Below are 11,974 nucleotides of genomic sequence, written 5' to 3'. Positions count from 1 at the left end.
CCAAATAGCCTACATCTAACTGCAGATTTTCAAAGTGCATTCTCTCTCCAGAATTCAATAGATATTTCTATTCTTTTAAAAACGTTTTCAGAAAAAGGACCTTTTGTTGTTGTTTGTTTTGTTTTGTTTTTGCGGTACGCGGGCCTCTCACTGTTGTGGCCTCTCCCGTTGCGGAGCACAGGCTCCGGACGCGCAGGCTCAGCGGCCATGGCTTACGGGCCCCAGGCGCTCTGCGGCATGTGGGATCTTCCCGGACCGGGGCACGAACCCGTGTCCGCTGCATCGGCAGGCGGACTCTCAACCACTGCACCACCAGGGAAGCCCAGAAAAAGGATCTTTTAAGAAATATTTTATTTTCCTGATACCGTGAAGCACATTGCCAAGAAAAAGCAATTTGTTTTACAACGTCTAACAGCTATTTCTCTTGTCTAGCAAAACTAGCAAAATGTAACAGATACCAGGTTCCTCCCAAAGCTACGTTTGTAACAACAGTTCACAACGTCTAAATGTTAAATGAGTTACTGAATTTATGACTTTCATAAATGTGTAAACAAAGTCAATTTATCTAAAAATAACTATTTTCTGTGCAAAGTTAAGCATACGCATGTGCGCTTATGATGCTAAAACCAACAAGGGCCTTTAGGACTGTTAGAGACGCCGTTCGGAACTACACGTAAAGTCAGGTCTTCTACAGTCTATTTTCTCCTCACAGCTGGGTCAGAAACTCGTGGAACAGAATTAGGAGAAGCTTATAACAGTCTACAATCAAGAGATAAGGGGTGTGGTGCGACGATGAGCAAACCAGGCAAAGGAATTAGGATGGTGGATTCAGGAGGAAACTGGGGAAGACATTTCTGGGCTCCCCAGGAATTCAGGCCTCCGGCTTGGAGCCAGCTGCTAGAAAGGGGCCCTAGAAGGGAGAGACATAGGCAGGGGCTGACTACGGAGAAACACTCTTCTCAACAAGAAACTATGGAAATCTTAACTCAGAGAGAGGGATTCCCAACACTGCCCATACATCAAAAAACGTTTTTAAGAAGCTGACTCGCTTCCGCCTCTCGCAAACTTCCACAAAGGTGGAAGCAGGCGAGCACGCCCCGCAAGTGCCCTTCCCTGGTTTTATTGGCTGCCCTGGCCTGCCCCTTTCTTAATCTGTTTCTTTCATTGGTTAGCATTGATATGCTCCTGCTTTCACAGACAATTCCCGGAACCAATCATCTCCAATCACCGCTCCGTCTCTCCGCCGACTTGTGAGTGGCATCCATTCCAACCAATAAAAAATGAAAGTGAGGCTGTGGAGCCTACACTCCTCTCCTTTCCCCTCAACTCTTTCTGCAAATGGTAGAAAAGGTTGAGCAGCTGATACGAACCACCAATCCGTAAGGGCGGAAGAGGGGCGAGGAGAAAAGTGATGGGAGGGGGTGACGTGGCGGTGACGGAGGCATAAACTAAAATGAGTGGCAGGAATACTAGCCAATCGACAATCACACTGGCTGGGTAGTCTGCATTCTAGAGTCCTCCCTGAGCGCCGGAGACTTCGGGAAAGCACCAATGAGCTTTTCATGAGTCTGATTGGCCTTCACCTGCACCAATCAACGGCGTGCCTGGCGGAAGCGTCCCACCACGGGCTCTCACTGGGCGCTGGTGGAATGACAGGCCCAAGAGAAATGCCAATGTCCGAGGGGTCTTCCGCAAGTGACACTCAGCGTCACCAATCGACTTCCTCCTTCCCGGCGGCAGAGCCCTCCTCCCCGCGGCCGGCCTGGCTGGGCGGGGACGCTGCGCGGCGGCGGCTGATGTGCTAGCTGAGTGGGGCCCTCCGGGCGGCGACGGCGGCTCTCGTAGGCGGTTCCGGTCCTGTATCTCCGGGCGGCGGCGGCTCATGGCGGCGACGGAGCTGAGAGGAGTAGTGGGCCCGGGCCCGGCAGCCATTGCGGCCCCGGGCGGCGGCGGCGGCGGCGCCGGTCCCCCCATGGTGGGAGGAGGCGGCGCCGGCGGCCGCGGAGACTCGGGGCCGAGCTCCGGGATCGCCCCGGGCACGGTGGCCGCGGTGGCTGCGGGCGGCCCGGGCCCCGGGGCCGGGGGAGTGGCGGCGGCGGGCTCGGCTCCTGCGCCGCCGGCGGGGGGCTCGGGCGCTGGGGGTTCGGGCTCGGCTCGCGAGGGCTGGCTCTTCAAATGGACCAATTATATCAAAGGCTACCAGCGGCGGTGGTTCGTGCTGAGCAACGGGCTCCTGAGCTACTACAGGTAACTGCTTCCGGGGCGCCGTCCCCCACTGCAGCCCACAGCCCCTGTGCCGTTACCCTCTCCAGCCCGCGCAGCAGCCAAGGTCGCCCCAGGCCCCTTTTCCTCACTTGCGCTCTTTGACAGCCCGCGACACGAGTCCACCATCACGAAGGTGAACGCCCCAGGACTTACCGCTCCACCTGGGTGATCCACCCTTGGTGCCATACCTTCCCCTCGGTCCTGGCCCTTCCAGTTGTTCGGAGAGCATCTACTCTTCCATTGTGTTTCCAACAGCGCATCGGTGCAGTGATTAATTCTGCAAGGAAGGCGCTGTTGTAGATGTTTAAGAGACACATATGGGAGGGCAAAGTCCAGGCACCGCTCGCAAGGAACTTACTGTAAAAACTCCCAAGGCTTAGCTCTCTGTGCCTAGTCTCCAGAATTCAAGGTTATTAGCAGCCCTTGATGTACCCGCCTTTGCTCTCTCCACATTCGGGCACAAGGACACCACGCGTAGGGTGGCCTCCGTATCTGTCCCCTCTCTTTATCTCTCCAAGATTTGCCTAGGCTTTCGCCTTCTGGACAGACCAGAATGGAGAAGTGCACTCCAGTGTTTCTTTTTGCTTGCCCCACGTCCTCCCGTGGGAATCATTAAGTGTTCCATCCAGTATTTCTGGGATCTCTCTGGTCAGTGAGGTTTAAGTTTCATTAAGAGAAGAGTCCATGTCTTTTGTATGACTACTTCTGTTCAAAAATGCTTGTTTTGGGATGTTCAATATATTTTTACGGTGACCCACAATCTTCCCACAACATAACATGCTTTTGGCTACTCATGTTACTATAGATAGAGAGGTTAGGACACTGGATTTGGAGACAGGACATAAACATTTCCTGAGTGCTGGACAGTTTGGATGGGTGTTTAACATACGGTATTCTTTGACTCCCCCAAACAATCTGGAAGTTAGGAGATATTCCCATCTTACCAATGAGGAAATGGAGACTTAGCTTGGGCAACTTTCCCAAGGTCTTGAGTCAGGATTTGAAACTAATTCTTTTCACACCAACACAACCTAAAACCCAGGTTAGTGTTACATGGATCAGTCAGATATAGAGATAACTACTTATCCATAGCTAGTACATTTATAGATCATGATACTGTGTATATTTTATACAAAATGTATAGAAGTTCCCTTTAAGGGAGATTTTGCTTAATATAATGGCATTTCTAAGTGAAATCTTTTTATAAAGACCATTCTATTTGGGCCCCAAAACAGTGTTGTTAAGAACGGCTCACTCTATATTTCTTTTCCTCTGCCAGTAGTCACTTTGCCACCAGGAGGGTTTGGGTGAACGAATCTCTTTTCCACCAACTCCATTGTATTGGCTCTTAAAGAATTTTGAGAGGAAATTGAAGATGGGAGTTGGATTGATGGAGAATAAACAGTTTCTAAAAAAAAAAAAAAAAAATGATGGGAGTTGGAGGTTGTTGAAGTAGGAACACAGGCTTATCTGGTCTCTAACAGTGGAAAATACCTTAGCACATCCTCACTGCTTAAGCCACATTAATTGTGAACACTTGTGTATTACGTTTCTTTTTTTTTTTTTACCATCTTTTTTGGAGTATAATTGCTTTACAATGTTGTGTTAGTTTCTGCTGTATAACAAAGTGAATCAGCTATACGTATACAAATATCCCCATATCCCCTCCGTCTTGCATCTCCCTCCCACCCCTCTAGGTGGTCACAAAGCACCGAGCTGATCTCCCTGTGCTATGCAGCTGCTTCCCACTAGCTATCTTTTACATTTGGTGGTCTATATATGTCAGTGCTACTTTCTCACTTCGTCCCAGCTTACCCTTCCCCCTCCCTGTGTCAAGTCCATTCTCTATGTCTGCGTCTTTATTCCTGTCCTCCCGCTAAGTTCATCAGAACAATTTTTTTTAGATTCCATATATATGTGTTGGCACAGGGTATTTCTTTTTCTCTTTCTTACTTCACTCTGGATGACAGTCTCTAGGTCCATCCACCTCACTACAGATAACTCAATTTCGTTTATTTTTATAGCTAATATTCCATTGTATATATGTGCCACATCTTCTTTATCCATTTATCTGTCGATGGACACTTAGGTTGCTTCCACGTCCTGGCTGTTGTAAATAGTGCTGCAGTGAACATTGTGGTACATGACTCTTTTTGAGTTATGGTTTTCTCAGGGTATATGCCCAGTAGTGGGATTGCTGGGTCGTATGGTAGTTCTATTTTTAGTTTTTTAAGGAACCTCCATACTGTTCTCCATGGTGGCTATATCAATTTACATTCCCACCAACAGTGTAAGAGTGTTCCCTTTTCTCCACACCCTCTCCAGCATTTATTGTTTGTAGATTTTTTGACGATGGCCATTCTGACTGCTCTGAGGTGATACCTCATTGTGGTTTTTTTGTTTTTGTTTTTGTTTTTGTTTTTGCAGTATGCGGGCTTCTCACTGTTGTGGCCTCTCCCGTTGCGGAGCCCAGGCTCCGGACGCACAGGCTCAGCGGCCATGGCTCACGGGCCCAGCCGCTCCGCGGCATGTGGGATCTTCCTGGAACGGGGCACGAACCCGTGTCCCCTGCATCGGCAGGCGGACTCTCAACCACTGCGCCACCAGGGAAGCCCCCTCATTGTGGTTTTGATATGCATTTCTCTAATGATTGGTGATGTTGAGCATCCTTTCATGTGTTTTTTGGCAGTCTGTATGTCTTTGGAGAAATGTCTGTTTAGGTCTTCCGCCCATTTTTGGATTGCACTGTTTGTTTTCTTGATATTGAGCTACGTGAGTTGCTTGTATATTTTGGAGATTAATCCTTTGTCAGTTGCTTCGTTTGCAAATATTTTCTCCCATTCTGAGGGTTGTTTTTTTGCCTTGTTTATGGTTTCCTTTGCTGTGCAAAAGCTTTTAAGTTGCATTAGGTCCCATTTGTTTATTTTTGTTTTTATTTCCATTTCTCTAGGAGGTGGGTCAAAAAGGATCTTGTTGTGATGTATGTCGTACAGTGTTCTGCCAATGTTTTCCTGTAAGAGTTTTATAGTGTCTGGCCTTACATTTAGGTCTTTAATCCATTTTGAGTTTATTTTTGTGTATGCTGTTAGGGAGTGTTCTAATTTCATTCTTTTACATGTAGCTGTCCAGTTTTCCCAGCACCACTTATTGAAGAGGCTGTCCTTTCTCCATTGTATATTCTTGTCTCCTTTATCAAAGATAAGGTGACCATATGTGTGTGGTTTTACCTCTGGGCTTTCGATCCTGTTCCATTGATCTGTATTTCTGTTTTTGTGCCAGTACCATACTGTCTTTATCACTGTAGCTCCATAGTATAGTCTGAAGTCAGGGAGCCTGATTCCTCCAGCTCTGTTTTTCTTTCTCAGGATTGCTTTGGCTTATGTATATCATTTGCATTATTATATTCAGAGTTGATTTTCATTTTAACCCTTTCTAATTACTCATCCAGGACTATCAGTTAGTTTAAGGTTAAATCACAAATCTAAAATTTTAGTCTGCTCCAAAGTTTTTCCCCTACTCAGCTTCATGTTTTCCTGTTACACTGGCCATCATTCTGATGTTCAATTGATTCATGTCCTAACTCGGCTTGTAAGTCACTGTTAACACTGATTCCCCATTTTCAAAAGTTGTGTGTCGGCTGAAGGCCTTAATGTGTGGTCATTTTTCCTCATCCAAGTTCCTGATCAAATCTACTTTCTAGCCCAGTTGAGTCTTTGATCAGTACCAGTCTTGATCAGTATTGATCTTGGTTGGACAGTAATAACCTATATGTTGCTGTCTTTTAAGTACTTGTAACCCCTTTTCACTTCTCTCTTACAGTAGCTAGTGGTACCTGTCTGACTACAGCTAAAACTACTTCCAAAACATATCAAACCACATATTGGGAAATATACCACGGGCCTGTCCTTGCCAGCTAAGATGGTTCCACCCACACACCAACCAAGCAACAGGATCCAAAGTTATCAAATCTACGCACTACCCTCAAAATCACATTGAAGTACTTCCTATCAACGAATTGGTAGTTTATTCTTTCGAACAGGTTCTTTGGGTCCCCATCTCCTTAGTTAGCCAACTCGTCTTTCCTCCTGCTTTTCATGCCTCCAAAACCAATCGTATCTTGTATATGCCTTTTACAAAATACTGTTTTCTTTTTAGCTGAGTACTTCCTAGACCCATGCTCTGATGAACTGTCCTAATAGGCTTTGGCAAGCCTTCTTTTTACCTATCCTGTTCTTCCTCACAAAGTTACACAGATCTCCGGTTACTTAAAACCATATGTAGAACCCCAGCTCTCCTAGACACATCATGACAAGCTCATAGTATTAGTTTTCCTGGCTAGCCTCTAGAGACTGAGTTACTATTTCGGCTGGCCTTTTCAGGGAAGACCTTACTAACCAGAAAATACCACCTAATACTGAGGTGCCTAAAGAACTTATCTTGCACTCTGAAAAGCAGGTCTTTCTCGCTTCTGCACTCACCATTTATAAGCATAGATGTACCTGCTTGAACCCAAGAGCTCCGAAGTTCAGCCCGCCCTACTTCCAGAGTTCTTTGGTATTTTAAAAACTGCTGCAGACGTTATGTGATTTGAGAAACTTCTTTAGTTCATGAAGATGACCCAAGCAGAAGAGATTCCTAGGAAGTGGCTTGTGGAATATACCAACACGTTGTGAGGAGTGTGGTAGACGGTCCAAGCAACACCTTTGGAGTAGAAAGCAAGGGTGAGCTGGCCTGTCAGCTGCGGGTCTGTAATTCAGCCTGCATTATTCATAATGTAACTGAAGCTTGGGGGCGGGGGAGGGGAGGTAAGAATAGAAAAACCAGGGATTCACGTTACAGTGTGGCAGGTGCGGGCGCGATGGAAGATGGCCTGGTTTATTGAGGATCCGTACCCCCCTCCCCCCGCCCCGGCCATCCCATACTGCTCATTTGTGCATCATCTGAGGAAGAAAAACCAGTTTCATGGGACAAACCGAACGATAGCAAATCTGTCTTCCTAAACACAGCACACAGACTTTCTCAAAGCCACCAAATCTTAGTTTCCAGAGATGGAGTGTGTGTCATCTCTGGCATGCAGGAATTCTGGACGTGCCAGGTATGTTTGGCCATTTGGCACTCGTGAAAGAGAAACGGCTCTGCTTTGCACTGTGGCAGTTGGCAAAGGACTTTGACCTCTTTATGTTCCAAGTTGGTCAGGGAAAAACTGCAGTCTCAACATGCAGGTCCCTGGGCATAATCAGCGGGTGGGGGAAATTAGCACAGTTTGCCCTGTACTCTCAGTTGTGTTAGCAGCTTGATCTTTTATGCCAGGTCTCCAGCTTGTTGTCACCAACCAGTGCTGTAAAGTTCAAAAGTTAGTCTATTAATAGAACTGTCAGTCAGTAGAAATGGGGAAAATTTTTATACCCAGTCCTCTGAGAACAGATTTGCTGAATCTCTCCTAGCTATTAATAGGATGGCTTAGGAGTTCCCACCAATAGAGGTCAGTGGACCTTAGGAAAGAATATATTCCAGAAAGATTATACCCCCTGGTGATTCTTTAATGATTATTCTTTCTTTACTCCCACAGAAAGCTAGTTATTCCTATTTCATATCATTTGAGCTGTAGTCAGTGTTTAATATTCTAAGCGTCTAAGGGTGCCTTACACTTCTGCAAGATAGTTAAGAGTAATATGAGAATTTCACTTGGGCTGAGTTATAGTTGGGGGAATGGGTTGTTCAATACATGTAAAATGGAGCTATTCTTTCTCTTAGAGAATAAGATTGTTTTACAGAATTTTGTTGCATGAGTTTATAAAGCACTATTTCATAATTATGTCTTGCTAAGTAAAAGGTAATTCCTGACTGCAAAAGGGCATGAGGGAACTTTCTGGGGTGATGGGAATGTTCTACATCTTGATTGTGGAGGTGGTAGCGCAATTGTATACATTTGTCAAAACTCACTAAATTGTACTCTTTAAATTGTTGGGTTAATACCGTATGCAGTTATCCGTCAGTGAAGCCTATTTTTTAAGAGCTAAGGGTGAGAGGGACAGCAGCAGAGCAATAAAAGCTTACAGGCTCTGAAAGGAAATCCCTACTGATTGTTTTTTGAATTTTAGGGAGCCATTTGAGGGAAATATTAGAACTTGCTAGTTCCTAAGACTGCTGTATTTTCGAAAGGCTTAGAGTTATGAAATGGAATGTGATGAAGGATAAACCACGCATCAACTTTCTACTTAGCTTGTCTTTGGCTCGTTATTGCAGGTCAAAGGCAGAAATGAGACATACCTGCCGTGGTACCATCAACCTCGCCACAGCCAACATCACAGTGGAGGACTCCTGCAACTTCATCATTTCCAATGGGGGTGCCCAGACCTACCATCTGAAGGCGAGCTCAGAAGTAGAGCGGCAGCGCTGGGTCACAGCCCTAGAACTGGCCAAGGCCAAGGCTGTGAAGATGCTGGCAGAATCAGGTAGGGAGCAAAGAATATTGTGTCTGGGGAGCATTCTGTTTGCCCCTCTTATGCGCAAATCTTATTTTGTCCCTCATTGTAATGTCCCTCATTGTCCCTAATTTAATTAGCAGCTATCTCCTGGATGTCTCAGGCTTCTGCTCACCAGGCAGAATTTCTCCTGGAGTGCTGGTTTTCAGCTGGGGGCAATTCTGCCCCAAAGGGGACGTTTGGCGAAGGCTGAGCATTGGTGGTGCTAATGGCATCTAGGGAGCAGAGGCCAGAGATGCTGCTAAACCTCCTGCCAGTGCACAGGGCAGCCCCACAGCAGAGAGGTAGCTGGCCCCAAATGCCAGAGTTGTTCAGATTGGGAAACTCTGTCTTAGGAGCATATCAGTTATCCTTTTGGCTCTTAATGCCAACTGACTACCTTAAAATTTTGAGAAATAATTATTTTATTGATAAATCAGTCAGGATTATTACAACTCACACTTTGGATCTGTCCTTACTTTTTTCTTTTCTCCTGACATCTTCTTACTTAACTCTTTTCTGGTTGAATTGAAACCGACAGTCTTCGTAGATGGCCAGAAACATTGTATGTGAAACCCCCTGGCAGTGGACAAAGAGACACCTGATGGGTGGTGCTGCTCTTATATCAGCCTGGGCAGAGGAGTGCCCAGCCCTTTGTTCAGCCCAGCTTGGTGCCTGGGCTGGTGGCCAGAGCTGTTTCATGCTTGAGGCACATTAAAAAAATAATAATTATATGTGCTATTTTCTGTGAAAAATCTTTATTTTGCTACCATAGTCTCACTAAAAAGAACAATCTAATTATGTTTTGATTTTTCTTAAAGGAAAATGGTAGGATTTCCCTGCAGTTGTTGATAGTTTAGTCATTCTGAGCTTGTTCACTTAGAGCTGACCAAGATGCTTACCTGCTAACTTTTGTTCATCTCTTGTGTTTCTTATCCCTTGTTCTTTCCCATGCTGTGTTTAATATCTCTTAAGCAACGAAAGGAAAGTTTACTGCTTTGTAAATTTCCGGGTAACAGGTTATATTTTGACTCTGGCCCTGCCTGTTTGCCTAACAGATAGGGCAGGTCCTTCCTTGTTTCTTTTGTTTTGATTTTAGTGCTGATTTTACCTCCCCCAAAGGAAGTGACATTGCTGGAAAAGAACTTTGCAGTTACAGAGTGTTAAGGACAAAACTGATAGCAAGAGGCACAACACAGCTCTCTGCTTGACTTATTATTTGAAAGTCATTTAACAGAAGACCTTGCACAGCTTTCAGTGCAGGGGTGGCTTTAGTGTCAGATGAGCTCATCCTGAAGTTCCTGAGTTCTCCTTTAGAAAAGATAAGTTGATGAGTCTTTTGATGATGTGGACATGGTTTACAGAGAGCATCTAGACTGCAGTTCTCAACCCATGTCATACAGGCCCACTGATCACCCAACAGATGATAGTGGATTTGCACTAATAATCAGTGTGACTGGATTGGGACCCTCAAGCTAGGGTTAAAAGGCTCAATAATTCATTCCCAGCCCCAAGAGCCATATAGCTTCTCCATCCTGTCCTCTGGGTCACTGGTTCGCAAACCTCAATGTGCATCAGAGTTACCCAGACAGCTTATTCGAAATACAGATTCCTGGACCTTGCCTCACACCAGCCAAATCAAGGTTTTTCTGGGGGTGGGGCTAGAGACTGCACCTTTAAGAAGAACCCCAGGGTTGGGACATGAGGGGATGGAGGAGGGTGGTCAAAAAGTACAAGCTTCCAGACACTTCTCTGGTGGCGCAGTGGTTAAGAATCCGCCTGCCAATGAAGGGGACACGCGTTCAATCCCTGGTCCAGGAAGATCCCACGTGCCGCGGAGCAACTAAGCCTGTGCTCCACAACTACCGAGCCCACGTGCTGCAACTACTGAAGCCTGCGCGCCTAGAGCCTGTGCTCTGCAACAAGGGAAGCCACCGCAACGAGAAGCCCACGCACCGCAACGAAGAGTAGCCCCCGCTCGCCGCAACTAGAGAGAGCCCACTCACAGCAACGAAGACCCAACACAGCCAAAAAAAAGAAAAAAAAAAAACAACAGATTTAAAAAAACAGATTAAAAAAGAAAGGTACAAGCTTCCAGTTATAAGATAAATAAGTCCTGGGGATGAAAATACAACATGATGACTGTAGTTAACACTGCCGTTTGGTGTATTTGAAAGTTGTTAAGAGAGTAGATCCTAAAAGTCTCATCACAAGGGAAAAAAACCTTCTTTTTGTATCTATATGAGATGATGGAGGTTAACTTATTTTAACCATTTCACAATATATGTAAGGTGTATATGCTGTACACCTTAAACTTGTAGCAGTGCTATATGTCAATTATATGTCAATAAAACTAGAAGGAAAAAAAGCGTGAGCAGAAAAATTGCTTATTGTTGTCTGCCCCAGGAAAAAAAAAGTAGTAGTACCCCAGCTGTTTGTGACACAGGTGGGCTGTGGACCGCCTGTAGGCGAATCGTCTGGCAATGGTGAGCTCTCAGTCGGTCAGAACGCACAGCCTGAGGAGTGTCAGTTTGGTTGTGGGCAGAGTGGGTAGGGTTCCGACTCTCAGCCCTGGGCTTGGAGTCCTATCACTCACCTTTCCGCCCGTACAGATGAGTCAGGAGATGAAGAGTCCGTCTCACAAACCGACAAGACCGAGCTGCAGAACACCCTGCGGACCCTGTCCAGCAAAGTGGAGGACCTGAGCACATGCAACGACCTGATCGCCAAGCACGGCACGGCACTGCAGCGCTCACTCAGCGAGCTGGAGTCCCTGCGGCTGCCGGCCGAGAGCAACGAGAAGATCAAACAGGTCAACGAGCGGGCCACGCTCTTCAGGATAACGTCCAACGCCATGATCAACGTAAGCGCGCACATGTCTGCCTTGCTTTTTGCTTCTTTCCCTCTTTGAAATGTAATTCTCCCCAAATGCTGGAAAATTGTAGTTGGTAAAGCGTAGGACGTTAGGTCCTGCTTAATCGTTCAAGGGATTTGAGTTACATTTTTTTTGTTGCATGAAATGGAACAGGGTGCACAGATGGAATGACATTCCCGCTCTGCTTGAATGGTCAGGAGGACACTGCTCCAGCCCTGCGTCTGCCACCAGCAGGGCATCTGATGGTGATGTTAGTTGAGTCCCTTCACCTCTCTGGGTTGTGGTTCTATCTATGTATGTATCTACCTATCTATCTATTTTTCTCTAACTTTATCTATTGGAACTAAAAGATCTTCATGGGCCCTTTCCA

The 11,974-nt window shown here is 46.1% G+C and overlaps 1 protein-coding gene and 1 non-coding gene across 2 annotated transcripts in view; both read left to right on the top strand.

The window, feature by feature from the left end:
* The first annotated feature begins 1,674 nt into the window (after window positions 1-1,674).
* The window catches only part of OSBP (oxysterol binding protein), a 34,379-nt gene continuing 24,079 nt past the window's right edge, over window positions 1,675-11,974 (top strand). Inside the window, exons 1-3 of the mRNA XM_032640057.1 lie at window positions 1,675-2,247; window positions 8,512-8,720; window positions 11,342-11,592. Coding sequence (XP_032495948.1) covers window positions 1,883-2,247; window positions 8,512-8,720; window positions 11,342-11,592 — 825 coding nt within the window. The 5' untranslated portion in view covers window positions 1,675-1,882. The remainder of the gene's footprint in view (window positions 2,248-8,511; window positions 8,721-11,341; window positions 11,593-11,974) is intronic.
* On the top strand, window positions 9,305-9,446 carry LOC116758887. The gene has a single exon (XR_004351273.1). It is a non-coding gene; the product is annotated as a small nucleolar RNA SNORA48 (small nucleolar RNA).

This window comes from Phocoena sinus, chromosome 8, assembly GCF_008692025.1.
Source record: "Phocoena sinus isolate mPhoSin1 chromosome 8, mPhoSin1.pri, whole genome shotgun sequence".
Lineage (NCBI taxonomy): Eukaryota > Metazoa > Chordata > Mammalia > Artiodactyla > Phocoenidae > Phocoena > Phocoena sinus.
The sequence above is the reverse complement of the archived record's forward strand: the minus strand, read 5'-3'. Positions and strand labels throughout refer to the sequence as shown.